The sequence below is a fragment of the Oncorhynchus nerka genome, linkage group LG21, assembly GCF_034236695.1.
Source record: "Oncorhynchus nerka isolate Pitt River linkage group LG21, Oner_Uvic_2.0, whole genome shotgun sequence".
NCBI classification, from domain to species: domain Eukaryota; kingdom Metazoa; phylum Chordata; class Actinopteri; order Salmoniformes; family Salmonidae; genus Oncorhynchus; species Oncorhynchus nerka.
This window is the reverse complement of record NC_088416.1, coordinates 5,359,813-5,386,129: the sequence shown is the minus strand read 5'-3', so window position 1 is coordinate 5,386,129 and position 26,317 is coordinate 5,359,813. Positions and strand designations below refer to the sequence as shown.

Here is a 26,317-nt window from a genome sequence, read left to right as displayed (position 1 = left end):
ACTGGAATACACAAAGCACAACAACAGTTTTTTTTATCTCCTGAGATAATGACAACAGTTTTATAACACAATGCCTGATTGAAGCTCTGGCTCTGTGGGCGATGTTTGTTTTGTATTGGTGAGTCTAAAGCACAGCTGTCCAGGGTCCTTGTTTTTAGATTCAGGTTTCCTGGTCATTCTGGGTAGCTTTGGGATGAGTGGTGGTCTGGTCCCAGATCTTTTTATGCTGTTTTGCCAACTCGTATGGTCAACAGTCAACAAGACAGCACAAACAGTTCTGGGACCAGGCTAGATGCGTGATTGGTTGTTGGTGATGTTGTTTGGGCAGAGTTCGAATTACTCATCGGGTTTTGGTGCCCATTTCCAGCTATTTAATTACTGTGTTACTAAGAGCAACTTAAAGATGCACTATACAGGAATCGCTCTGCCATTTCTTGGTTGCTAAAATTCTAAGGGTGGGATGCACCAACATGGATTAAATTGAATTGTTCCCCTAATTTCAGTTTATGTGACAAAACAAGCAAGTATATTGTAGTGAATCATTGTACCATCTAAACCACTGTGAAATATATTTTCCATATCCAAGCTGGTGTACAAAACCTAAAGTAAGAGAGCAAAAATGAAACTTAAGAACAGGGGGTATAGAAATAGTGCACGCAGAACAAATCTACCGCTTCTTGGACATGCTTTCAATGCGAATGACAGATCTATAGCTCACATTTCTATGTTCATTTTGTTAGGTCGACCCAAAAGGTTACATATTGCAGCTTTAATGTATGGGTAAAGTGTTAATTGCTGGATCAATGTTCATATTTCGTGAAATTATGTGGGTTCCCAAGTTTATATTTTAAGTGCTTTATAGCGGTGCTCTGATTTGTTATGGGAGTGCCCATAAACCCTGGCCACCCCTGAATATGGACCCTCAATGACATTACCTATTGGCTTGGGTCTTCTGTATGGGATGCTGGTAGTTTCCATAGCTGAGGAGAGCTTAGGCAATGTAATTATAGGTAAAGCCCTCTGTCTCAATGGGGTTATAAAGTAGCAACCCAGGAGTCACTGGATCCAAACACTCTAGGCTTATGGCATGCCTATGTTGACATAAATCAAGAGTGGCCCTCTTGGGAATATGGTAGCCTTGGTGCCAGTCTGTTCCACTGTGCCTGGTTTCCTTATGGAGAGCAGTAACACACTGGCACCCAGGCTAAGAGTCTGGCATTAGAAATGAAGATTTTGCCTCCTTGTTTAACTGAAGAATTGTAAATTGAAATGCTACCTTACTCACGGTCTAAGCCTGACGCTATGAGCACATTGAGGTCACAGGCAAACCACAGACACACTTCAGCTCAGACGCACTTCAGTTTTATTTCAACAACACACCACCTGTTTGTTTTCCTAAAGAAGAATATAAAAACAAAGGCCACACTTTTGGCATCGTCGTGTGCAAAGCCTCCTGGGAGGTTGTCTCCACAATGGCTCGACATGCTCCCTGCCAAGTGTGTGTGTGTGTGTGTGTGTTGCGACCACGTCTAGTCTGACGCCCTGCGTACATCCTGCCCCAGTGGCGGATAGATTGCATTACACCAAACAACCTCCCTCGATAAATGTTTACGTGGTCATTATAACATGTCTTATAATGACCACGTACAGCAGCATTGTATGTCAAAACCAGCCCTACTAGAATCTACAAAACCATTCCTTAGGCATTCAATGGAAAAATGCCATTTATGCTTAGGCAATGTACAACACTGTAGCTATGGTAACAACCTTGTTTTCAAACCTGGATTTTTGCTTGATAAGCATTATATTTCCCTTTAAGGAATTAATGGGAAACCGTTAAGTGCAACATTCTTATTACTTTGATAAGAGGGAAAATGATATAATTTCAAAACCTCGAACAATATGTTTCATAAATGGCTGTAAAAAGCATAGTCGTGATAAACCAGGATCAAACTTTCTGTACTGTAGGTCTTTGTGAAAGTTGAATAGTTGCCATGGCTATAAAGTGTCATATTTATTTTGGTTAGGTTTACAGTATTTTTTGTGCGTGCTTGTGTGAACATGTGTATATTTGTGCATGTGTGTGTACAGTTCTGTACAATACAGTTGGCCACTGAGTGCTGGTGCCCAAACAACAACCACCCCAGGAGCGAAATCCTCAGGTGACCCTCTGTACAGGGGCTGACCCAATTCACACCAACAGACCCCCCTGGGGACCCCCTCTTTACCCACCCTCTTCCTCTGGTCTTCCTCCATCCAGCGTGATGGTTTTAGCACATGGGGTATAAATCTTCCCCTTAGCCCCGTTGTGTCCAGTCAGAATTGTGTGTGTGTGTGTGTGTGTGTGTGCGTGTGCCTGCCTCCTGAATGTGTGTGTGCATGCTCATGCGTGGGTTTGACGCAAATGTGATGGGGGAACTTATGGTAGAGGGCCAGAGGGTTGCGAGAGTCCAGTGGTCTTCAAACACTTCCTCACATTGTTCCTGCTGTGAATGCAGGAAATATCCTTGATTGATATCCCCCCTCACACCAGCAGCATAGAGCGTGCATCTGAAATGCCACCCTATTCCCTATATGTAGAATGCACTACTTTTAGGACATATATGTTTATTTTCTTACAGGCACTTCTGCCGCTGGTGGAGGAGAATCATTGACCAGTTTATCTTGTATGGGTTATGGTTACGTAAGGTGTTTATGGGTGAGAGGGGTTGGATGTAGGTTTACTGCTTAGTTTGATGGAGAGAAATACTGTTGGTTTTCAATGGTGTCACTTTTAGATTATTTTTTTCTGTACATGGTGCCTTGTTTTTTTATGGAAATGATCGATGAACAACATTTGCACCATTTGTTACTGGACTCGTTTCCAACAACAACAGAAACCTTTGTAGTGTTAGTTTGTGACGTGCGGTTTTAGCGTTTTTCGTCATGAATCTTGTTCTGGAGGCAGCTCTGGAGAGTGGTCACTAGCTGGCACAGCCACAAAGTAATAAAATCTGTTTTTAAACTTAATCACACTGCTAACCCTAACCTTAGCCTTAAAGCAATTTTTCTCATTAATTTGTAGCATATATCGAAGTTTGACTTTGCAGCTGGCCTGTCTAAGGGGAAATCACTCAGTTCTGCCTCCAGGACAGAACTCTTGACAATAAACGTCAACTTGCTTGTGACGTGAGGCGTTGCTCAACAACATACTGTAGCAACACAATTTAAGAGTTACTTTAGCTGGGAAATTTCTTTGCTTATGTCATGAAAGGAATGTTCTACCGGACTATTTTGACACTGTGCTTGTCTGGTTTTTCAACTGTGACATAATCGACTCTACACGAGACTAGTTCTCAAGGTATCTCTCTAGGTTTTGTGTACAGGTACATGTGAGCCTACAGTCTATATATATTGTTTTGCTGCTCACTGTCCTAACGTTGGGATTTCAAGCCTCAAGCCACACACACACACACACCCCTCATCCTCCCTCATCCCCACCAATGACTATACTCTCTCTTCTTCCAGGGGCTGGAAGAAGTTAGTTTACTTGACATTGCCAGGCTGTGGTATGTCTGCGTCCTTGTTGTCGTCCGCAGGAGCATACCAGCCAACCCTGTTCATTCCTTTACTGGGTACTGCCACTGCCTGATTGGGAATGTAACCAACCAACATAGTCAAAGCAGAAAATATTTGACACCTTCCATCGCTACCTTGCAGCCCAGCCAAGGTGCATGAATAGAGAGACATTGAACACTGGTCACTTCAAATGCTGTTTATATACTGTTTTCTACTCACTGTGTATACATAGTATAGTATACATAGTACATACTGTATTCTCGTAGCTCATCCTAAGATATTTACTACTGTACCCGTGTTCATTTTGCCACTCTTTTTTTATTTATATAGTCATGGAAATTCTAGCATAGCATATTTCTATCTGAACATTCCAAAAACGTTGCATCCTGATGAACGCGCCCCAGGTTGTTAGCTCTAGCTAGCTAATGAGGTAACATGACACGGTGTAGCCTAAACAAATGGTTAACGGTCTGGTCCGCAAGTAGCCTTGTTTTAGAACGGCCAGCGATACGCTATGTGAAAAGCACCGGTATTATGGGTCATGCAGTATCGTTTGGACGGTAGTCTCTCAAGACATTTTCTCTAAAGAAAAAGAGGTTGACTGGCTATAGAACCTGGCTATGAAATGCAGTGGGAGGGTTGAGCGAGACGACAAATTCATAGACAGCCTACTTTTCTATACTCAAAAGAGAGAAAATCATCACTAGACATCGCTAATTTCGTAAAGCAGCTTGTGTTTGTTAACCAAACAAAGGATAGCTAACTAGAAGGCCGGTGGTTAGCTGCGAGGAAGCAACAGAGTCGCCTGCGCGTCTGCCAACACTCATCGCTTGCTCCCCTGTACATACCATTTGCTTTTCCAAATGTTACACTGTCAATACACACCACGTAATTTATATTTATTCAGGGTTCTGAAACTGCTCACTCTAATTTATCTGCTTGGATTGTTAATTGATGTCTTGTTTTAGAATCTTTTTTTTAATTCGATTTTTTTGCTAGACTTTTGCTAAACTTAGATTTGATTGATTAGATTTGAATTAAGGAGCAGGAAAAGACACTTCTGCAATCTGCATGTTTGCATAACGTTTTGCCCTTAAACGGATTACAATGCCTAGGGCTATTAGACTAAAGTTGCCCAGGTCATAAATTCAATCTCAGCCATGGACTCTACACCTGTATAGTCCTGCACAGTAGTTTTTATGGGGTGCGTTTGTGCACGTGCGTTCATGCATGCGTGCGTGTGTATGAAACCTTAATCACCTGAGAAACCCTGCATATACTGTAGGGTGTATATATGTATGTGATCATGTGAAAGGGGCGTGGTTATCTGGGTAAACACAGGTGTGACTGAAGTAACGGGAAAGGGTTGTAAACCAGGCAGAGAGATTATCAAACTGGATGGGTCAGATTACTGAGCCCTGAGTGACTCCACTCCTGCAGTGCCTATCAGATTTATACAACTTGCTTTACTTTTGTCTTTGTTATGATAAGTCATTGTGAGTGCAGTGCCCTTAAAGAGTGAATTACTGCATACAAATATTTATTTTCCTCCTTGAGGATCACATCTGTTTTTAGCCATGTACCATGTACAATTATACAGTCTGATAAGGGTATGTTTGATTGTATTGTAGCACATTGTTTGTGAGTGTTCATGTCCACTTGAGGCCTGGGGTTTTGGGGTGGTAGAGCACTCCCCTCTGCAAACTTGGACTTCAGTCTTGTACTTCTTTCTTGAAGTACAAGCTTTTACCATTGGTTTTAGCTATTCTTATCAAAAGCTCCAAATCTCATCCACAGGCAGAGCTCTAGTTGTGTGCCACTTGCAACACCCATATCAAATCTAGACGATATACAGACCTAGAATTGTCTGCAGATCACTTCTCATTGTTGCGACACGTACACTTTCCTCTCTCAGCTTGCAAGGACATGAATACTTAGTGCAGAAACTGACATTTTTTAATTGACCGGCTATTTTTAGGCAATGCATGAATGAAACCTCTGGGGCACACACACTCACACATATTAATGCATGCACACACACACACACACACTCCAACCTAAATATAGCCTGTTGAGTGTGGTGCAACCCTACGCATTCACACAGAGAGGAAATGTCTCAGGTCCTGTCCTCCCTCCGCACGTAAGGTGTTAAAAAAAAACAATATGTTAGTGTGTCTGTGAGAGACGGGTGTTGAAGAGAGCGAGTGAGGGGGAGAGAGAGTGAGGGAGGATGGAGAGAAAGGCGAGGTAGTGAAGGACAGCGTGTAGAAAGAGAGAGAGAGTGAGAGAGAGACAGACCAAGTGAGAGAAAGAGTGTGAGAGAGACCGACAGACCAAGTCAGAGAGAGAGAGCGAGAAAGGAAGAGAGTGAGTGAGGGGTGCATCAGGAACAGGAAACGTGTGGTCACCCAGGCAGTTGCTGAGTTGCTGAGGCAGCACTGTTATCCTTGTTGCTGTCATTCCCTGCGCCGTGCTTTATTGCAGGGATCAAGGTTAAATCCCCTCCAACTTAACCTCCATTTTTCTACTGTAGCCTCAGGAACAACCTCAACAACAGAAAGACAAAAATAGAGTCCGAGCGAGAGAGAGAGAGAGGAGAGACAGAGAGAGAGACAGAGAGAGAGAGAGAGAGAGGCAGAGAGAGAGCGAGACAGAGAGAGACAGAGAGAGAGAGAGACAGAGAGAGAGACAGAGAGAGACAGAGAGAGAGAGAGAGAGAGACAGAGAGACAGAGACAGACAGAGAAAGAGAGACAGAGACAGAGAGAGAGGAGAGACAGAGAGAGACAGAGAGACAGAGAGAGGAGAGGAGACAGAGAGAGGCAGAGACAGAGAGAGAGACAGATAGAGGAGAGAGAGAGGAGACAGAGACAGAGAGAGGCAGAGAGAGAGAGACAGAGAGAGAGAGAGACAGAGAGTGAGAGAGAGAGACAGAGAGAGAGAGACAGAGGCAGAGAGAGAGAGACAGAGAGAGAGAGACATAGACAGACACAGAGAGAGAGAGAGAGACAGAATACAACGTTAAACACAGTTCAAACAGGTTGCTGCTGTTACCTTGCCCCCAAACCTCCACCTCACTTTCCTCCTCCCCCTCTACCTCTCTCTCCCCCTCTCTCGGAACACTGCTACTTCTTTCTCTCTCCCCCTCTCTCAGAACACTGCCACTCTCTCTGTCACCACCCCCACCACCTCGTCACCACCTCCCAGTTAGAGGAAGTTCACTCCACTTCACTGTTCTCTCTGTCAGACCCTGCAGCAGCACGTTGAACACTGGGCCAGTGTGACGGAAATTAAGGGGACCTTTTGTGTATCGCTGAAAAGAGGAACCTTCCTGGGAGGGAAAAGGTAGGGGGATTTGTTTTTGGCGGTTCCCCTGTTTTGGGTGCTTTGGTCGGTAGGTACTGGATGGTGGATGTGTCTGGGATAGAACTTGAAGCTGATAACTAATTGTGAACTTTCGGTATGAGAACTAACACGGAGAGAGAGAGGCATTTTGGCATGCTCTCTGCCTCTGGCTTAGGGAACCGTTACATGGTTTGTCAGATTTCTTTCCATGTTTCGACTGGATCGGAAATGTCTCAACAGAACATTTGGTGACACTTTATAGACTAGTAAGGTGACAATTCAATTCAGCTGTGTTATTTTGGGTCAGGTTATTCAAAACTGAGGAAGTGATGCTGAGAATGTTTCACTTTTTAAAAAACATCTTAGTATGCTGTTAGCTGAGGCATGTCGTGAAAGTCAAGTTGTTGGTATAGTTGCTGCAGAAACAATGCAGTATATTCTATTTGGCAATTTAATTCAAATGGAAATATACTTGTAATTTATTTTACTCCCATATCCTCTATCTCTACAGTTATACACCTTTTAATGCTCAGTAATGTTTAGAACTCCACAGCAGTTTCACTAGTTCACTGTTCGTCTACCTCCATTAACCCGTACCCCCCATTGACTCGGTACCAGTAACCCCCTGTATATAGCCTCGTCGTTGTTGTTGTTGTTCTATTTTTTACTTTAGTTATTTTGTAAATATTTTCTTAACTCTATTTCTTGAACTGCACTGTTGGTTAAGGGCCTGTAAGTAAGCGTTTCACGGTAAGGTCTACTACACCTGTTGTATTCATCATTTCACGGTAAGGTCTACTACACCTGTTGTATTCATCATTTCACGGTAAGGTCTACTACACCTGTTGTATTCATCATTTCATGGTAAGGTCTACTACACCTGTTGTATTCATCATTTCACGGTAAGGTCTACTACACCTGTTGTATTTATCATTTCACGGTAAGGTCTACTACACCTGTTGTATTCATCATTTCACGGTAAGGTCTACTACACCTGTTGTATTCATCATTTCACGGTAAGGTCTACTACACCTGTTGTATTCATCATTTCACGGTAAGGTCTACTACACCTGGGGTATTCATCATTTCATGGTAAGGTCTACTACACCTGTTGTATGCGGCGCATGTGACAAATAACATTTGATTGGATTCTATCTTGTCTTGTGATGATGCGTCCTGCATGTACAGTTGAAGTTTACATATACCTAGGTTGGAGTCATTAAAACTAGTTTTTCAACCACTCCACACATTTCATGTTAACAAACTATAGTTTTGGCAAGTCGGTTAGGACATCGACTTTGTGCATGACACAAGTCATTTTTCCAACAATTGTTTACAGACACATTATTTCACTTATAATTCACTGTATCACATTTCCAGTGGGTCAGAAGTTGACTGCGCCTTTAAACAGCTTGGAAAATTCCAGAAAATGATATCATGGCTTTAGTAGCTTCTGATAGGCTAATTGACATCACTTGAGTCAATTGGAGGTGTACCTGTGGATGTATTTCAAGGCCTACCTTTAAATGTAGTGCCTTATGCTTGACATCATGGGAAAATCAAAAGAAATCAGCCAAGACCTCAGAAAAACATTTGTAGACCTCCACAGGTCTGGTTCATCCTTGGGAGCAATTTCCAAATGCCTGAAGGTCCCACGTTAATCTGTACAAACAATTGTACGCAAGTCGTCATACCGCTCAGGAGGGAGATGCGCTCTGTCTCCTAGAGATGAACGTACTTTGGTGCGAAAAGTGCATATCAATCCCAGAACAACAGCAAAGGACCTGGTGAAGATGCTGGAGGAAGCAGGTACAAAAGTATCTATATCCACAGTAAACAAGTCCTATATTGACATAACCTGAAAGGCTGCTCAGCAAGGAAGAAGCCACTGCTCCAAAACCGCCATAAAAAAGAGACTACGGTTTGCAACCGTGGGGACAAAGATCGTATTTGTTGGAGAAATGTCCTCTGGTCTAATGAAACAAAAATAGAACTGTTTGGCCATAATGACCATCGTTATGTTTGGAGGAAAAAGGGGGAGGCTTGCAAGCCGAAGAACACCATCCCAACCGGGAAGCACGGGGGTGGCAGCATCATGTTATGGGGGTGCTTTGCTGCAGGAGGGACTGGTGCACTTCACAAAGTAGATGGCATGAGGAAGGAAAATTATGTGGATATATTGAAGCAACATCTCAAGACATCAGCCAGAAAGTTAAAGCTGACCCCAAGCATACTCCCAAAGTTGTGGCAAAATGGCTGAAGGACAACAAAGTCAAGGTTTTGGAGTGGCCATCACAACTTATTGTGGGAAGCTTGTGGAAGGCTACCCAAAACGTTTGACCCAAGTTAAACAATTTAAAGGCAATGCTACCAAATACTAACGTGAGTGTATGTACATTTCTGACCCACTGGGAATGTGATGAAAGAAATAAATGCTGAAATAAATAATTCTCTCTACTATTATTCTGACATTTTACATTCTTAAAATAAAGTGGTGATCCTAACTGACCCTAAAACAGGGATTTATTTTACTAGGATTAAATGTCAGGAATTGTGAAAAACTGAGTTTAAATGTATTTGGCTAAGGTTCCAACTTCAACTTTATACTGTAAGTGTACTCATCACAGATCTGAATATCAAGAAGTCATCGTCTCTCACTGTTGGGAACTTTCATTTTGACATGGTTGGTCGTTTTATACTTGACGTGTGAAGCTGTCCCATAGACCTCCGTACATCCCCAGTCATTTTAGTCTTTGTTATGGGGGATGGTGAGAAACAGGTGGGTAGATGACTGATCTCTAACTAAAGCCAAAAAAACGAAATACTTTGGAACGGGGTATAATTCTATTCGCGCTGCGATAAACTAGACTGTGAGAAAGAGAAGCAGAGAAAGAGGCTGTTTATGATGCAATGAGAACGATCAGCCTTGTTCTATTGGAACAGTAGTGTGACTGTGACCGCGGCACCTGCTGCTGAAACTCATTATGTCCAGTCTTATAGCTCGGTGTTGTGTGTGTGTGTGTGTGTGTGTGTTTCGTGGTCAATTCACTGGCTCTACTCTTGGGGACTCACAAGTCCTAACACCTCTGTGCCACAAGAAATGTCCAGTACATCATTTAAGCCTTTTCCTGGTTAAATAAAGAATAACAGCCCCTGTCATGCCTCCGGTGGGTACCGCTAACAGCTTAGACTTTCTCCCTGTTCCGTCCCTATAGACACCAGGCCGTGGCCCCGCCATGCATGTGAGACATGACCAACAAGGCAGCCTGAGATAGCTCGAGCAGCCCCCCGAGCAGCATGGAGCCTATAGGTAATATATGGGGAATAGGGTGTCATTTGAAGAGTGGAATACATGTACATTTGATCCAAAATGGAACATTTGCTGTACGACTTTTATTAATATAGACTCTTAACCTCTGACCCCTGACTCTCCAGGCAGCTGCGCCCCCTTGGCCTCAGAGTCGGACATCTACCGCAGTGTCCAGGCCGTGCTCAGGGAGCTGGAGAGCCAACACCCCTCCTCTGTGCTCAATAAAGGTAAACCCATCAGTAGTTTCCACTAGACTCTTTATGGGGTTTACACACTGTTGAGTTGAGCAGAGCTGAGAGAGAGTGAACCGGCTTGCTTTCCATTGAGCATGGCTCCGTTTCAGGTCAGGCTGCTTTTGTTGCACATTTCCAGTCTGGTTTGGTCAGTTGAAGCTAACTGGCTAGCTTCAACTGTTAGTGCTAGCTAAATGCATAGCAAGCTTCATCAAGTAACCCCCACATTACTGACCCAAAGCTCAATAACGATACATATGGGTACCTTATATCACAGGAGGCTGGTGAGGGGATGACTGCTCATAATAATGTCTGGAAGGAAGTGAATGGAATGGTTTCAAGCACATGGAAACGATGTGGTTGATACCGTTCCATTTATTAAATTCTAGCCATTACTTTGAGCCTGTCCTCCCCAATTAAAATGCCAACAGCCGCCTTTGGCTTACCTACAAAGCATCTAGGTTTAAAATGGACTGAAGGTCCCTGACTTGCCACTCTGCTCCACCGTCCGGAAGGAGTTGATCCTCTTTAATGTTCCATATTAATCTGCCCAAACCACATGAGAATGACACATAACCGCTGCCTGACAATAATCGGAAAATTGCACTGAGCTATTAGTTTTATCCACAGTTTGGGTTCGTTGTGCAATGGAACAAAGCATTGGTACTGAGTCACACCAGCTATTTGTGTAGCGCTTTGTCTATGGAAACAACAGAGAGTGTGAGTGCTGTTTATTGCCATCTGTGGAAATGTTTGCAAGTGCTGAGTGTGTGTTTCTACTCGAAGGGATGCTAAGATGGACGCTGCACAAGAAGGTTCGGAACAATCCTGCCAACAGTCTCATTCTGGTGAGAGTCGTCGTCAAGGAGCTGGAAAGGGTATGTCATCAATGTGCTCCGTTAGGCCATTCCGGGGCCTTATATGGAGAAATATAAGTCTCTGGGCCATTCATTATTAGTTTACACTGTCGTGTCAAGAGATAAGACAATCAACGATTGCTACCCAAATACATTTGAAAAGAACACTGAGAATGTCAAGGACATTGTGCGACAATGTGAAACATGAATGTTATGTCTAGTGGGAAACGGGCGGATTGGCCATCTGGCATTTCGGGCAAACACTACATGGAATGGTTTATTTTTAGCCCAGTGGGTCTGTCAAACTTTTTTAAATTTTTTACACAAAATTATAATTAACTTGCTATTAATTAATTGGCCGGTGTGGAGGCCTCAAGGAAAATAATAGTCCAATGTGTTAGAAATGCCAGGGCCGATTTCTGTTCCCAGTCCGCCCCTGGTGGTAACAGATAAGCTATCTTTTACAGACAAACTTTGTATTAGTGAGTAACTGACTAACACAGTAGTTTGTGTGCTTGTCTCTTGTTGTCTTCAGGCTGAGAGGGTAGACTGTCGGACACACATCATCCCCCTGCTCCACACACTCATCTATGCTGTCATCCAGGTTGGTTCCCGGAGCTTACTTTACACAAGGAAACACCTGTCAGACATGACAACAGCATCTTTACAGACCAGTCTCAGGGTTTGCTGGGGAGAAGCTTTCATTTGGGGGATTGGATCATTTCCCACCACTGTTTTGATGATCTCCCCTGATTCGATGAAGTCTTACTTCCTGTTAATCGTCTCCTACACTTCCTGGTCAGGCGAGGTCAGGACTCTGTACTGTCGTAGGCCTTTATCTCTTCTTTATCTGTTAGTGTCTAATTAAAGAGACAGTTCTTGTTGTTACCAGAGCCATAGGCTCTTTATAGTAGAATAGAATAGAATGGGATGGAAAACAATAGAATATTACAAACCATTAATGATTGCTAGCAATTTAAAACAGTATATGTTGTATATAGTAGTTTTGGGAAGTTTAGTGTATAGTATTTATGGAGGGAAATGGTGCTATACTGTATTTGAGGGTTGTGTGTATGTACCATACCAATTGTGTTTGGTGGTTCAGGCAAGTCCGAGGACAGCTGTGACTGACTGACAGTGCTAACTGTGCGTATATCTGTGTACGTTCCAGTCAGCCTACCTTCCCGACGACCTGTACAAGCGGGTATATGACTTCTGCAAGAGGCTGCTTACCCTCCCCCAACCCTACTGTACTGTAGGCCTCAGCTACACCAGACGCATGAAGACAGAACGCTACACACCAGGTACTGAAACCGACGTACATCCTTCGACCAACCTGTCGAGTTATGTGTTTTTCTATTACGTGCTAGACAAGACTTTATTGGTAGACTTTACTGTCTTCGAAAGGTGATCATCGTTTTACTGTAACACACTTTAGAATGAAGAGGGACGGTTTTTTGTTTCAACGCATTCGAGGGCCGTAGTACGAGAACGTCACGTGTTTTACTTGGATAGTAAATATTTTTGACCCACAGGAGTGCTGTATCAGAGGATGGTGGTCGCAGAGCAGAGCCTGAAGAATGACTACCATTCCTTTCAGGAGAGGTGAGAGATCAACCTAACTTGCTGTTGTATGCAACACGGTGACACAGAGAGAAGCGCAGTACAGTGTAGAAGCCATTTTTCCTCGCGGTATAGAATGACATGCTGTTTGTAGATAAAGTAGCTTGTAATAATAGCAGGTTGCGTGTGAACTGCCCGACCAAACAATTAGGTTACTGGTTAATCAAGGATAACCAAAGGCAATAACTCAATCTCTCCTACGGTCTCCTAGGGTGTTTGTGTTCGCCGATCCGGCGGTCTTCTCCGGCCCCCACGGTGAGGCGCTGAGGGGGGACATCGAGGCCTCGGGGTCAGGGGGGTATCTGAATCCCCTTGACCACATGCGGAGCGTGGTCCAACACTCCATCCAGGCTGCTCTCGGAGGGGAGCTGTGCCACGGTCCTAAACTGGCACAGGCACTGAAGGTCAGTGTGGTTGCGCTGTGGTTGTGTTAACGTTGAGTTTCGCTATGACGTTTCTTCTTCTATTAAAAGTCTGGTCTTTCCTGAATGCGAATGTGATGATGGGTTTCAGGGTCAAAGTTATTGGTAAAACCCTTCATTTACTTAGTTTCTTTCTTTTTGGCTTTGTTTATTTGTCCGTCCATCCCACTTCGGAGAACAAAAGTCACTTCGTTTATACCACATTGTTTATGTTACATGTACATTCTTGCCACATTTTACACAGTGGAAAAACCTTTTGGGTTTGACTTCTGTTCGAGGGGTAAAGAAACTTGTTTTATGGTCTTGATATTTACTTTGATGTTTAATCTCAGCTTGACTTTGGTTTTGTCGTGTCATTTCGCAAATGTTGCCGTGTTTTGTTCAAAGTTATCTAAATCAATACCACTTTGTGTTTGACACTAGTTTCTATTTCAATGTATTGCACAAACCCCTTTGTGGTTTGAGCAGTTTCAATTTGCACCAAAGCAAAGCTCAGAAAGCTAAAGGTCTGTACTGGTGCCTCATACATGCCATCTCAGTCATATTCAGCAATACACTTATCTATAATGACTCAATAGTGTGTTGTTTAATTGAGCAGTTCCATGATCTAGCAGAGGTTGACACCATTCCCATTAAAACACACACAGACACACACGCGCGCACAAACAGACACACACACGCAAACACACACACACAGGTCCTAATATAACACTCATCTCAACAGGATGTGTCAAACTCAGACTTCCAGATGTGTTTGTCTGGACGCTGATGGCCTTTCACCTGTATTCTATTCATAGACAGTGTGTGTGTGTGTGTGTGTGTGTGTGTGTGTGTGTGTGTGTGTCTGTCTGTTTGCGTGTGTGTGTTTTTGTGTGTGTTTGCGTGTGTGTGTCTGTTTGCGTGTGTGTGTCTGTTTGCGTGTGTGTGTCTGTTTGTGCGCGCGTGTGTGTGTTTGTGGCAGGAAATTGGCCAGGACGTGGAGCCGTACTTCCAGGAAGTGGTGGCCAGTCTGGAGCAGAGTGTGGAGGAGGGCACCAAGGGGGAAGGGGTGGTGCTGAGGGGGAGACTGGGACAACTCTACAGAGAGATCCTCACCCATACTGACACATCAGGTACAGGATCATCATAGAGGGGTCATCTTTTGACTGCTTGAAACCAAAACCAACTGATCTAAAAAAGCATCCAGACATTATCTCCCATTTCTTTTGGACTAGCATTTGGTTTCTGTTTACAAGTGAAAATGGAGGGGTAATGTTAATGTAGACGACACTTCAAGGTATTACAGCTGGTACGTGTATTTAAGTAGTTATACATTTTTCACATAGGGCGTATTCAGAGAAATACTGCCAACCCGGTCCTTTTTTTGTGTTAGTGTGTCTTCAAGCTGACACATACCGTACAGTGCAGCAGTCACTGACTCAGGGAAAGTTATTAATAGATCGCTGTATTGGTCAGCTGATCTTTCACACGGAATTCCTCCAAGCCTAAATCTGTCGAGTCAGAGGCCCCCCTTAGGACAGATGTACACTGTATTTCCCTTTTAATACATATTTATTCTTCTCATCATAACAACTATCTTTCAAATGGACAGTACACTGTCTCTCAGGCCAGCTGTGAGACCATATACTTAGTGTAGGGGATGGGGACCAGGAAGTAAGCGGGTGTTGTGTTGTTTTTGGTGTTATTGTGACAGTTTGGGCTCTTCCTGGTTTAGGCACATTGTCCTCCGGTGGTGGGGGATGCCTGTGTGACATGCCGCTTCCCAACCCGGAGATGAGCTTCCACCTGTGGAGGGAGGATGAGGAGATCTGTGAGTGGCGAGATCTGTTGTTTATACACACCAATGAGAGAACTCTGTTACATGAACTCTGTTTCTCTGTTTAATAACAGTATACTTTTTTTCTCTCAAAAAGGTAGGGGTCAAAATGATTGACACCCCTAAAAATTCTTATAAACATAGCAGTCAAAAGTTTAGAATTTGATCCCATATTCCTAGTACGCATTGACTACGTCAACTTGTTACTCTACAAACTTTTTGATTGCATTTGCAATTCGTTTTTGGTTGTATTTCAGATTATTTTGTGCCCAATAGAAATGAATAGTAAATAAATAATAGTAAACATTTTGGAGTCACTTTTATTGTAAATAAGAATAGAATATGTTTCTGAACACTTCTACATTAATGTGGATGCTACCATGGTTATGGATAATCCTGAATGAATCGTGAATAATGATGAGTGTTATTCTAACACACTGTGTTCTCACCCGATGCAAACATCCAATATTATAGCTCTTTCTTGTCTCGCTGCTTCCTGTTCCCATTGACCTGTATTGACATTCATGTTATAGAGATACAGTATATATGTCTTCTGATTCCTATTTCTCTGATGTCACCTCTACCACCAGGGCGCGAGCTGGCCAAGTGCGTGCGCTCCAGCTCCATGTCGTCGGAACACTTCTGCCTCAGCCAGGACCAGGAGACCGACTTTGACCTCGCCGACCTCCCCGCCGACCTCACTTCCTCCTCCGCCATGCCCCGCCACTCCGTGATGTCCACCGACAGCGGCATCGAGAGGGACCTTCCCCCTGGGGTTGAGCCTTCAGTGGTGGAACCCTCTGGTGGCTCGGAGGAGGGGGAGGCCAGGTTAACCCGACGAGGAGGCATCAAGATGAGGCCGTCAGTCACGGACAATATGGCCCTGATGCAGGACGCTCTGGAGGAGAGCGGGAGTGTGGCCGGGGGAGGGGGAGGCAGGGGAGGGGGGACACTTCATAGGAAGGCGGGGTACAGCGGGACCCCCTCATTCTCCAAGCAGCAGAGGCACTTCACAGCCCGGATCGTGGTGATGGGGGACGACAGGGTGCTGGGAAAGCTGGCTAAGGCCTTCTACTTTCTCCGGTGAGGGACCAGGATCATGGGTAATGTAGTCTGAGAGACTGCATGTAGTTTGTAATGGATATTGGATATATTAGAATGGATACTGGATATAATCGATTTCTGTTAGAAATGATCACAGTATACTTTTTGGTGACAGTTCCACCTACATCATCTCAATTTGGTTAGCCCTATACTATGCTGTAGAAAATGTTTTATTTCATAATGTCCAAAAAATGGAATTTCCGTGGTCTAGTCAGGAAGAAGGAAGTTGAATGGAAACCATGACACATTAATAGTTAATGCGTCAGAAATATACAATGGGATTATTCCTAACTAACTCAAGACTGGTTGGTACACTCATTTTGGTGTGCCGTGTAGCATGGTTTGAGGGTTAGTTAATCATTGGTTTCACTCTGCAGGAAAAGGGAAGCGCGTCGTCTCTTTCTGACCATGAAAGTCAACTTCCAGTTTTACTACATCCCTGTCTGTGAGGATCCCAGTACCACCTGTCCTGTCAGAGTAAGACCACAAACTAACACCTCCTCTCTATCAGTTTACAACCTGTCAAGAGACAACGATATGACTCATTTCAGTGTTTCTGTTTGGGAACACACACCCACATACACACACACACACACAGCCACACACACACACACACACACACACACACACACACACACACACACACACACACACACACAGCCACACACAGTATGTGAAATGATCACGTCAAAAGAATGACATGCGGGTTGAAATAGCAGATTTGGTCACTGATAAGTGCCTGCATTGGAACGCAGTGGCTGTACAGTAATACGCTGTAAACGCTCCACAGCGCTGTGCGGGTTTTGACTGACAGCCGTTCTGAACTTGAGCAAGGCACGCGACAAGAAGTTGCCCACATCCCACTAATCGGACAACGTTTGGAATTTTGTTGTTGTCTGAGTGAGGGGAATGCTGTAGATGATGTATTTTGAAAGATGAGATGTCCAAATGTGCACTTCACATTTCCATATCATAAAAACTCCTGTAATCTACAGTCAACGTTTATGATGACTATGTTCGATGTACAGTTACAAGAATGACATCAATCAATCGATCACATTTATTGATAAAGCTCTTTTTATTTAGATCAGCAGATGTCATGAAACACACACAGAATCTTAAAACGCCAAAACAGCAAGCAATGCACAGCGTCGTATCCTGGTTTGTCCTGAACAGAATCTCACTTGGCAAAAACGGGTTGAATCAATGTTGTTTCCATGTCATTTCAACAACAAGACATCTAGTTGATGATGTTGAATCAACGTGGAAACGGACTGGATTTGAAAAAAGTCGTCGACGTGTGGAAATGTGTTTTTTTTCACCCAACTTTGAACCTAAATCCAATGACAGTGATATTTTTGGTTGATTTCACGTTGACAACACAGCCAAATGTAAATCAAAACTAGACGTTGAAATGACGTCTGTGCCCAGTGGGATGTTTGTGTATTATGAAGAAAATCTGCAGCGGAACACGCACATGAATGCACATGAATGCACCTGAATGCACCTGAATGCACCTGAATAGTCCTTTCTATGCGCACCAAAATGACGATATGTTCTCTGAACTGCCCTGTGAAAGCGTAACACTGTAAGATCATATTTTATAACTTAGCTAGTCATGTTGGCAATAAAACAGACTTTCAAATGATGCCCATCTGACTCAGATTGTGATTTATAATGGTCCGTTTCTGGATTGCGTAAACAAGAACAGTAATTGTGTGACGGCGGGGATGCAGGGCTGTGTTCCAAACACAACAACTACAAGTGTGCTTGTTCTAGTTCCTCAACGGCACAGCTAGGAGAGCTCAAAACAAAGCACCTCATAGTTGAAGACTTCTTTGAGTTATAAAAGTGAATTGAAATGACTTAGGAACTGTGCACACTTTGGAGAGGGGTGGGGCCACTTGGAGACAATTGTTTTTGTCTTATGTTGCACCTACCCTACATTTTCCAGGAGTATTCTTATCCTGTTACTGAATGGAATTCCGAGAATTTTAAGATTATTTTTTTTATCAACAAATGCGACGAAAAGTACAGTAAATATAAAATGCACATAAAATCAACCGTGTCATTTTTGGATTCAGTCGTCAGTTGAACTGTCGTTCTCTGGTTTTACACTGAACTTGGCTGTGGTTGAGTAACCCTAACAGTTTAGTACAGTAGTGGATCTTTAATAAACCATGTTGTACTTCTCTATCAGGAAAACCTCTCCCCATCCCGGGAAAACCCCTGTGCCCTGGGTTCCTACTTGGGAATGGTGGATCCATGGTACGACTGCAACATCAACAGTCTGGGTTCCATGATCCCCAAGATTGCCAAAATGGTACAGTAACCTACTGTTTCTACGTTTATGTTGAAATGACAGCATCAAATAATATTTTCTGTTCTCTTTTGATACTTTTGATTGAGCCTGCCTGGAATGCTAGATTGACAGGGTTTGCACTTTCGGGACTATTTCATTAGCCTGGCAAGCTCAATCAAGTGTCGCTTTCAGGATTTTGAGAGGAAACGCAATACTAGTCTAATCTACAGTAGGTCTGATTTACAGTAGATAAAATTGTGGTTATGTTGACTGTGGTTTATGCTCTTCAACCGGTCTGTACCATATAAAAAAAGTCAACAAATGACCTTTTGCATGTTTCTAGGTGTTTTGAATGATTAGCAAACAAAAGGGAGTTGCACTGTACAGTAGTTGCCTGCTTACAGGAAGTGAAAAACACATCTGTGGGCTCTTACCGAAACTAGGAACCTAGGAGTACTGTATGCAAATAGTTTTGCTGTTATGGGTCATCTTAGCATTTAGCTGGATAGAGGGAAGAGAAACTGTTTGACACGGTGTAGGGAAAGACAGGGAAGTATCGGGGGGTAAAAGATTGTGAAACGTAGCAGGGACACAGGGTCAGGTTGATGCTGCATCGTAAAAAAAAGCCTTTGTGCACCACACAGACTTCCGGAAGTAATCAATGCACTCATGTAATGGCATAATGAAAAAGGCTTTGTGCACCACACAGACTTCCAGAAGTAATCAATGCACTCATGTAGTGGCATAATGAAAAAGGCTTTGTGCACCACACAGACTTCCAGAAGTAATCAATGCACTCATGTAATGGCATAATGAAAAAGGCTTTGTGCACCACACAGACTTCCGGAAGTAATCAATGCACTCATGTAGTGGCATAATGAAAAAGGCTTTGTGCACCACACAGACTTCCAGAAGTAATCAATGCACTCATGTAGTGGCATAATGAAAAAGGCTTTGTGCACCACACAGACTTCCAGAAGTAATCAATGCACTCATGTAATGGCATAATGAAAAAGGCTTTGTGCACCACACAGACTTCCAGAAGTAATCAATGCACTCATGTAGTGGCATAATGAAAAAGGCTTTGTGCACCACACAGACTTCCAGAAGTAATCAATGCACTCATGTAATGGCATAATGAAAAAGCCTTTGTGCACCACACAGACTTCCAGAAGTAATCAATGCACTCATGTAGTGGCATAATGAAAAAGGCTTTGTGCACCACACAGACTTCCAGAAGTAATCAATGCACTCATGTAGTGGCATAATGAAAAAGGCTTTGTGCACCATACAGACTTCCAGAAGTAATCAATGCACTCATGTAGTGGCATAATGAAAAAGGCTTTGTGCACCACACAGACTTCCAGTAATCAATGCACTAATGGCAATGCAGACTCATGTAAGTGGCATAATGAAAAAGGCTTTGTGCACCACACAGACTTCCAGAAGTAATCAATGCACTCATGTAGTGGCATAATGAAAAAGGCTTTGTGCACCACACAGACTTCCAGAAGTAATCAATGCACTCATGTAGTGGCATAATGAAAAGGCTTTGTGCACCACACAGACTTCGGAAGTAATCATGCACTCATGTAGTGGTAATCAGATGCATGCTCATGTAGTGGCATAATGAAAAAGGCTTTGTGCACCACACAGACTTCCAGAAGTAATCAATGCACTCATGTAGTGGCATAATGAAAAAGGCTTTGTGCACCACACAGACTTCCAGAAGTAATCAATGCACTCATGTAATGGCATAATGAAAAAGGCTTTGTGCACCACACAGACTTCCAGAAGTAATCAATGCACTCATGTAGTGGCATAATGAAAAAGGCTTTTTTACAACACGTACAGTAGGTGGTTTTTTAAATTCTTGCCAGGCATCAGCCAGAAATCAATCAAGGCTTTTAAAAATGGTCCACTACATGATACTGCCTTGATTACTTCTGGAAGTTTGTTTGCACAAAGGCTTTTCGATAGTATTTCATCCCATGATCAAAGAGCACCTTGTGAATGAACTATAAACCAAAGAAGCGCTCCTCTCCTGTGTCTCTACATCAATGAAATAGAGTTCCTTCCTAAACATGAGCATTCAGTGTATTAAAAAGCTAATATTATGTGTACCCCTATCTGTCTTGGTCAACCCCAGGCTCCATACTAACATGATCCCATCTCTCTCCAGCAGTCCAACAGCAGTAAGGAGGCAGAGCCTAACCCCTTCCTGTCTGATGTCATTTCCTACTACGTGCGGACCGGACTGCAGCCTGTTTACTTCACCATCTATTCTGTCAAGGTGAGGAGACATAGGATGCATCTGAAATGGTACCCTAGTCAGAGCCCTGTGGGCCCTGGTCAAAAGCAGTGCACAATATAGGGACTAGGGGGCCATTTGTGACACAGCCATAGCCATATGCTTCACAAACAGGTCTAGTTGTCGCTTAAACACTGTCGAATCTCTCTACCACTGTCTGTTGTCGATTGTGTGACATAATGACAGTAAGTCTGCGGCGATGGACTGAGCATAGTTTATCGTTAGCACTCTAGCATGTTCATGATTATCAGTCCTCACTCATAGACCAAAAAAGACCAAATTCCAGAGTGCACATTATCTGAATGGTCATATATTATCACAATAATATAGGCCATTTAGCAGATGCTTTTATCCAACGCGACTTACAGTCATGAATGCATACATTTTTACGTACGGTTGGCCTCAGCGGGAAACGAACCTCCTTGGCATTGCAAGCGCTTTGCTTTACTGACCCACGACGGTCATCCTCCTGCCTGTGTTCTAGATCTGCTTCTCCAACCTGACCAAGGACCCAGTGGAGGACGTGTTTCTCTCCCACTTGGGGCTGGACTTCCCCGAGTTCAAACAGTCCCCAACTACTTTGAAAGGTAACATTTAGCCTGTGTACGCCGATCAACGTTCTCTGCATCTGATGTTTTGTTTCAAACTGATTTGAAGTGTGTGTGTGTACGTGTGTGCATGCATTGGTGTGTGCACGTGCACATGTCACTCGTCCGGTCTGATCACGTCTGTCCTCCCACTCTTCAGCCACAACCATCAAGCAGAAGAAGAACACAGGAGACGTATGTGGTGCCGTCGTCTCTGTCAACTACAAAAAGGTCAGCGAAGTTCAACCGTGTTTTTAACATTACCTCATCAATATACATTAACGTAAAAGTGCTGCATCTGGCTATAAACGAATGGGTTGCTCTGTTTTCGTCATTTTTGGGATTGATACTGTTGATGCAACGTCTGTTTTTCTCTGTTTAGAGTTTTGAACTGCACCACGAGAGTGGCCTGACCTGACGAGAGATCATATAACCTGCATTTGACGTTTAGCTGTTAGTTTCCCTCTATGACCTCCGACCTGTGTCTCTGTCCTCCTCTCCAGGTGTCGTTGAGTGGTAGAGACGTAGATAAGGGTATGTCATTGAGGACCTCAGGTGTTCAGATTAGTGCCATTCCCTCCCATGAAACTGAAGGTATACAACACTACATATCACACACAATGATATTTACTACATTCATGTAATTCATTGCTAGATTCATCTGTCTTGTGATCAGTAGTCACTGAGTTGTCACCCTATGGGTCTATTCCACGTCGGTTCAACGTCATTTCATTGAAATGACGCGGCAACAACGTTGATTCAACCAGTGGGTGCCCAGTGGGCAAAGTCACAATGTAAAACATTAGTGCATGTTCATGCTGTTGTATATTGATACAATTGTGAGAATGTAAAATAAGTTCTGAAATGTCTACTACTTTTCCCATATGATTCTGTATATCTGTTGAAGCCTGGCCTATGTTCTTGTTTTTGTTGTCGTCTTCAGATCTGAACTGTCTTACAGTCGCTTTCAACGAAACTAAACCCAAGAACACCATGGTGAGTTTACACCGTTTTGTCACACAGATGTCTATTAGCGAAGGTAGTTCTAAAATTCAGAGACATAAAACATATTTACTTCATCCTCTTTGATATTCTTGGGTCTCCGTCTTGTTCGTAACGTCAACAAAGGCCTGGTTCGTTTGACCAAGCCATGGTGGCCACATCGCTTTATGATCTCACGAACCTAGAACCCAAACCTAACACACAGACTTAATTCCACAGGAGGCCCAGATCCGTACCTGTAACATTAAGATCAGGACCCTGGAGATGAAAACCTTCACTGTGACCCTGGACAAAGACTCTAGGAGAACCTTCAGAGACGTACAGAGGTGAGAGACGTTGCTGTAGCTGTTGCCTACGGTTGGCCTACCATGGAAACTTGAAATAGATGAAAACAGGTCAGAGAGTGGTTTGGTGGCTAGACACATGATCTTGTTACCAGACGGTTGCTGGTTGAAATGTCTTCTGAAGCGTGTTAGTCTAACCTCATTTGATTAGCCCTAGTCATACTGCGTGTGGTTTAGTTACATATGCACATGTTATATATATTGTGTCATGTTACAGTATATATGTTGTATGTAAATAACTAAATGCACATATATGCTTTTAAAAAGTGTAATATTGTAATCCTCATTCAATGTTCATTGTCACTAAAGCCCCAAAAAACTGGCAAACATACTTATCTAACTCTCATAATTTGACATGTCCTCTATCAATGAATTCATTTCCAGCATAGAGATCGCTCCCTGTCTTGACCCTGGATACTGTGTCCAGAAGACCATGCGGTCCAAATTCAGTTTGGGGGAAGAGGAGAGGGACGCTGGCCTCAGCAAGTACATGAACAAAGGACTTCCTCTACCAATCAATACCTTCGCTGGTATCATCAACTGATCCCACAACCATCTGGATGGACTCCACTGTACAGAGACTGAAATGTTGAGACCATCTACATTGCATGAGGATCAGGGACGCGCTTAGTACTCACAACAACGCCTCAGTGTAGCTTGAAGGGATGTGGAAAGAGAACCTGGGTGGCAGCTACGGGTAACCCACGGTTATGTACCTGGTGTAACCTTGACAAGAAAACCAGTTGAGTTTGACAAGTGTTAGATTTGTCAACAAACAAATTAATTTGCCATGGGTATTGGATCTCGTTCCAGTTTCTGCTTGTGACAGTTGTCATATACTGTGCCCATGGGCATATCTCTGACTGACAGCATAGTCAAAGAACAATATTGCCTCTAAAATTGACAATTTTATGAGAGTGTATGAGGCATGAGAGTGAAGCTCAGTTGGTATTAGCTCCTAGATAAGCTTTAGCTCAGAGGACTAACATAAACAACCTGGGTTCAAAATCTGGTCCGTCAGAAGAGTAGCCCACCCTCCCAATCATCTAACCTAAGGGAAGACTCATCCATCCCTTGACGTCAGGGTTGGGGCAAATTCCATTTCAATTCAGTAAAGTTATGGAGTAAACTGAAATTCCCATAGGGATTGACTGAATTTAAATGGAATTGACCCCAACCCTGCTTGCCATGTAAACACACTACCTGCTGCTCTTTGAGTTCTGACACTGAATAACCCTGGTAGGGTCATTTTCCTTACTAAGCTTGGCAGAAGAACAACTTAAAGATAGTTTGATGTCTTGGTGAGCTAACAACAGAGGCTCTTGGATTAACCCGTTCTTTAAGAAACAGGTTCCATTTAAAGGGGCATATAGTCTATTACAGGCCACGTCTGCTCTGAGCTCTTCTATGTTCTTGAGAGTCTGAATGCACTGTGCACAAGCCTTCAGTAAAAACATGACACAAAAGAACAGGCACCTATTTTAAGATCCCTAAAGAACATGTTGCATGACAGGAAACTGACTCGGGGGGGGGGGGGGGGGGACTTTGTTCTGTATGCTATACTAACAAGTGGTGCAAAGCCCAGTGTGGTTGACTATTACCATGCTAGGAGGCCTATGCTAAAATGAAAGTTAAACTCTGTTTCAAATGAATTTATCACGCCTAACTTGAAGGTGATGGAACACAGTCACCACTGTCAGACATAGGCTGGTTTACAATAAATCATGAGGTAATGGGGACTAGTTATCATATATGCACCCATAAAAAGTATGTAGATGACAGAAAGACGAGAGAGAGAGAGAGAGAGAAAAAGACACTGACTGACTGAATGGCCACATCTATAAAAGCCACTGTCATAATACCATTGAAAAAAACGAGGGTCTTAAAGAGAATTCTGATCGCCAGCTAGTATGTTTGAAATGCATCATCAATCATCAACAGACCTTTTTGCACACTTGTCTATTTTTTAAATGTTATGTATGTAAGACTAATCATTGGAGTATGGTGTCATTGCAATTACTTGTTTAATAGTAGTGTAAATACATGTATTTTTTTATATAATTACTGTATATTTTATATAAAAAGAGATAGAATTTGAAATATGAATGAGCTGATTATTCTATTCTTAAAGGGATAGTTCACCCAAATTACAAAATGACATTGGTTTCCTTACCCTATAAGCAATAAGTCTATGGACAAGGTTTCCCTGGTGCTGTTCTACCGCAAATTTGAGCATTTATGGCACAAATAATATATATATATATATTATATAATAATATACTGATATTAGTATTTTTCCACATCATATTCAAATAATCTAGAAGGGACTTTGTTGAGCTTCACAATACATTTGAGATACTTTTAGATTATTTGGACTGTACCATGACTTGCATGGGATTTGTGCCACAAATGTTAAAAACAAAGCAAGACAACTCGTAAACTCCGAACCTCAGAGTTCAAATTTGTGTACGTTTTTTTGTGTAGAGCTTCCTATTGGTTGATTTTAATACTTTCCAAGTTGGAAACTATGACCTCATCTTTCTACGAATTTCCAAGTTGGACATTTCAGAGTTTCCTATTTCTGCGTTTTCTTGAACGCAGCGTTGCAGTGTAAGGAAACCAACGTGTAGTTTTGTAATTTGGGTGAACTATCCCTTTAAGTACAGTGATGTTGAATGAGAGGGATACTGTGGGGGACATGTATGTACTACCACCGATTAACGTAAGGTGGCGCCATGGTCTAATATAAAAGTATATATTCGAGTTTACAGTTGGTATTGAAAACATCATCAGCCTTGGCTTGAACACCGCAAACTCAAATAACGGCAAGAGCGTGACAACACCAGCACGTTGTGGAAGCGTTTTTACACAATTCTCTGCCATGCAGCTTGGTACTTAATGAAAGACTGTGCGCATAGACAGCTCCAGTTGCCTTTTCTTGTTAGTTTTCCTTATCGGTTTCCAAGACACAGCATTGTACTTGTTTGACAGCGCATCCTTGACCAGTTTGGAATCGAACCCACGGTTGAGAGATGGAAAAGGAAAATAAACACGGATCATCACATCAGTACGGCTCTCTGGAATGCACTAAATGGAATACAGACAATTCCAAAACAGGTAAATACATGGAACTGTTTGTGTGTGCATAATTGACCTGAAAAGTAAAGACAATAGTATTTATTACAGGGGAAATGCTTGCAGTTGCATGCAGACGTTGATGTTTGTTTCATAATGCACGTCTACAGGTGGCAGTCAACAGCTGTAACTAGAGGGCATATTTTAGTTCATTAGGATCCCGTCAACTACTGCACATGCAGCAGCTAACTCTTCCTGTGGTCCACATAAAACGTACAAATACATGACAAAGTACAGAACAGTTATAGACAAGGACATGAAATTCAAAATAAAAAAGAATATAAGAGTTCTATATTGGAAAGACACCAAGAAACAACTAAAATTATATTGACACACTATTCATATACATATACAGTACAGTTACATTTG

At 42.8% G+C, this 26,317-nt stretch overlaps 2 protein-coding genes across 2 annotated transcripts in view; both read left to right on the top strand.

Annotated features, from left to right (window-relative positions):
* The first annotated feature begins 6,726 nt into the window (after positions 1 to 6,726).
* Positions 6,727 to 24,913, top strand: LOC115103707 (phosphoinositide 3-kinase regulatory subunit 6-like). Its single transcript, XM_065006218.1, has 20 exons — positions 6,727 to 6,902; positions 10,118 to 10,212; positions 10,338 to 10,439; positions 11,232 to 11,323; positions 11,838 to 11,906; positions 12,474 to 12,606; positions 12,838 to 12,907; positions 13,137 to 13,329; positions 14,309 to 14,459; positions 15,062 to 15,157; positions 15,754 to 16,246; positions 16,645 to 16,744; positions 18,468 to 18,590; positions 20,752 to 20,862; positions 21,365 to 21,467; positions 21,628 to 21,698; positions 21,971 to 22,061; positions 22,411 to 22,463; positions 22,689 to 22,795; positions 23,198 to 24,913. The coding sequence occupies exons 2-20, from the start codon at positions 10,200 to 10,202 to the stop codon at positions 23,355 to 23,357; spliced, it is 2,331 nt and encodes a 776-aa protein (XP_064862290.1). The 5' UTR covers positions 6,727 to 6,902; positions 10,118 to 10,199; the 3' UTR covers positions 23,358 to 24,913.
* An 86-nt stretch (positions 24,914 to 24,999) lies between these two features.
* The window catches only part of LOC115104403 (bMERB domain-containing protein 1-like), a 46,972-nt gene continuing 45,654 nt past the window's right edge, over positions 25,000 to 26,317 (top strand). Inside the window, exon 1 of the mRNA XM_065006219.1 lies at positions 25,000 to 25,930. Within this exon, the coding sequence (XP_064862291.1) occupies positions 25,846 to 25,930 (85 nt within the window). The 5' untranslated portion in view covers positions 25,000 to 25,845. The remainder of the gene's footprint in view (positions 25,931 to 26,317) is intronic.

What these genes read in the sequence shown, in the direction of transcription:
- LOC115103707 (XM_065006218.1), top strand. An exon ending in TCATCTATGCTGTCATCCAG is followed by an intron (nt 11,907 to 12,473) that starts GTTGGTTCCCGG and finishes TGTACGTTCCAG; the next exon opens with TCAGCCTACCTTCCCGACGA. An exon ending in TCACCATCTATTCTGTCAAG is followed by an intron (nt 20,863 to 21,364) that starts GTGAGGAGACAT and finishes CCTGTGTTCTAG; the next exon opens with ATCTGCTTCTCCAACCTGAC.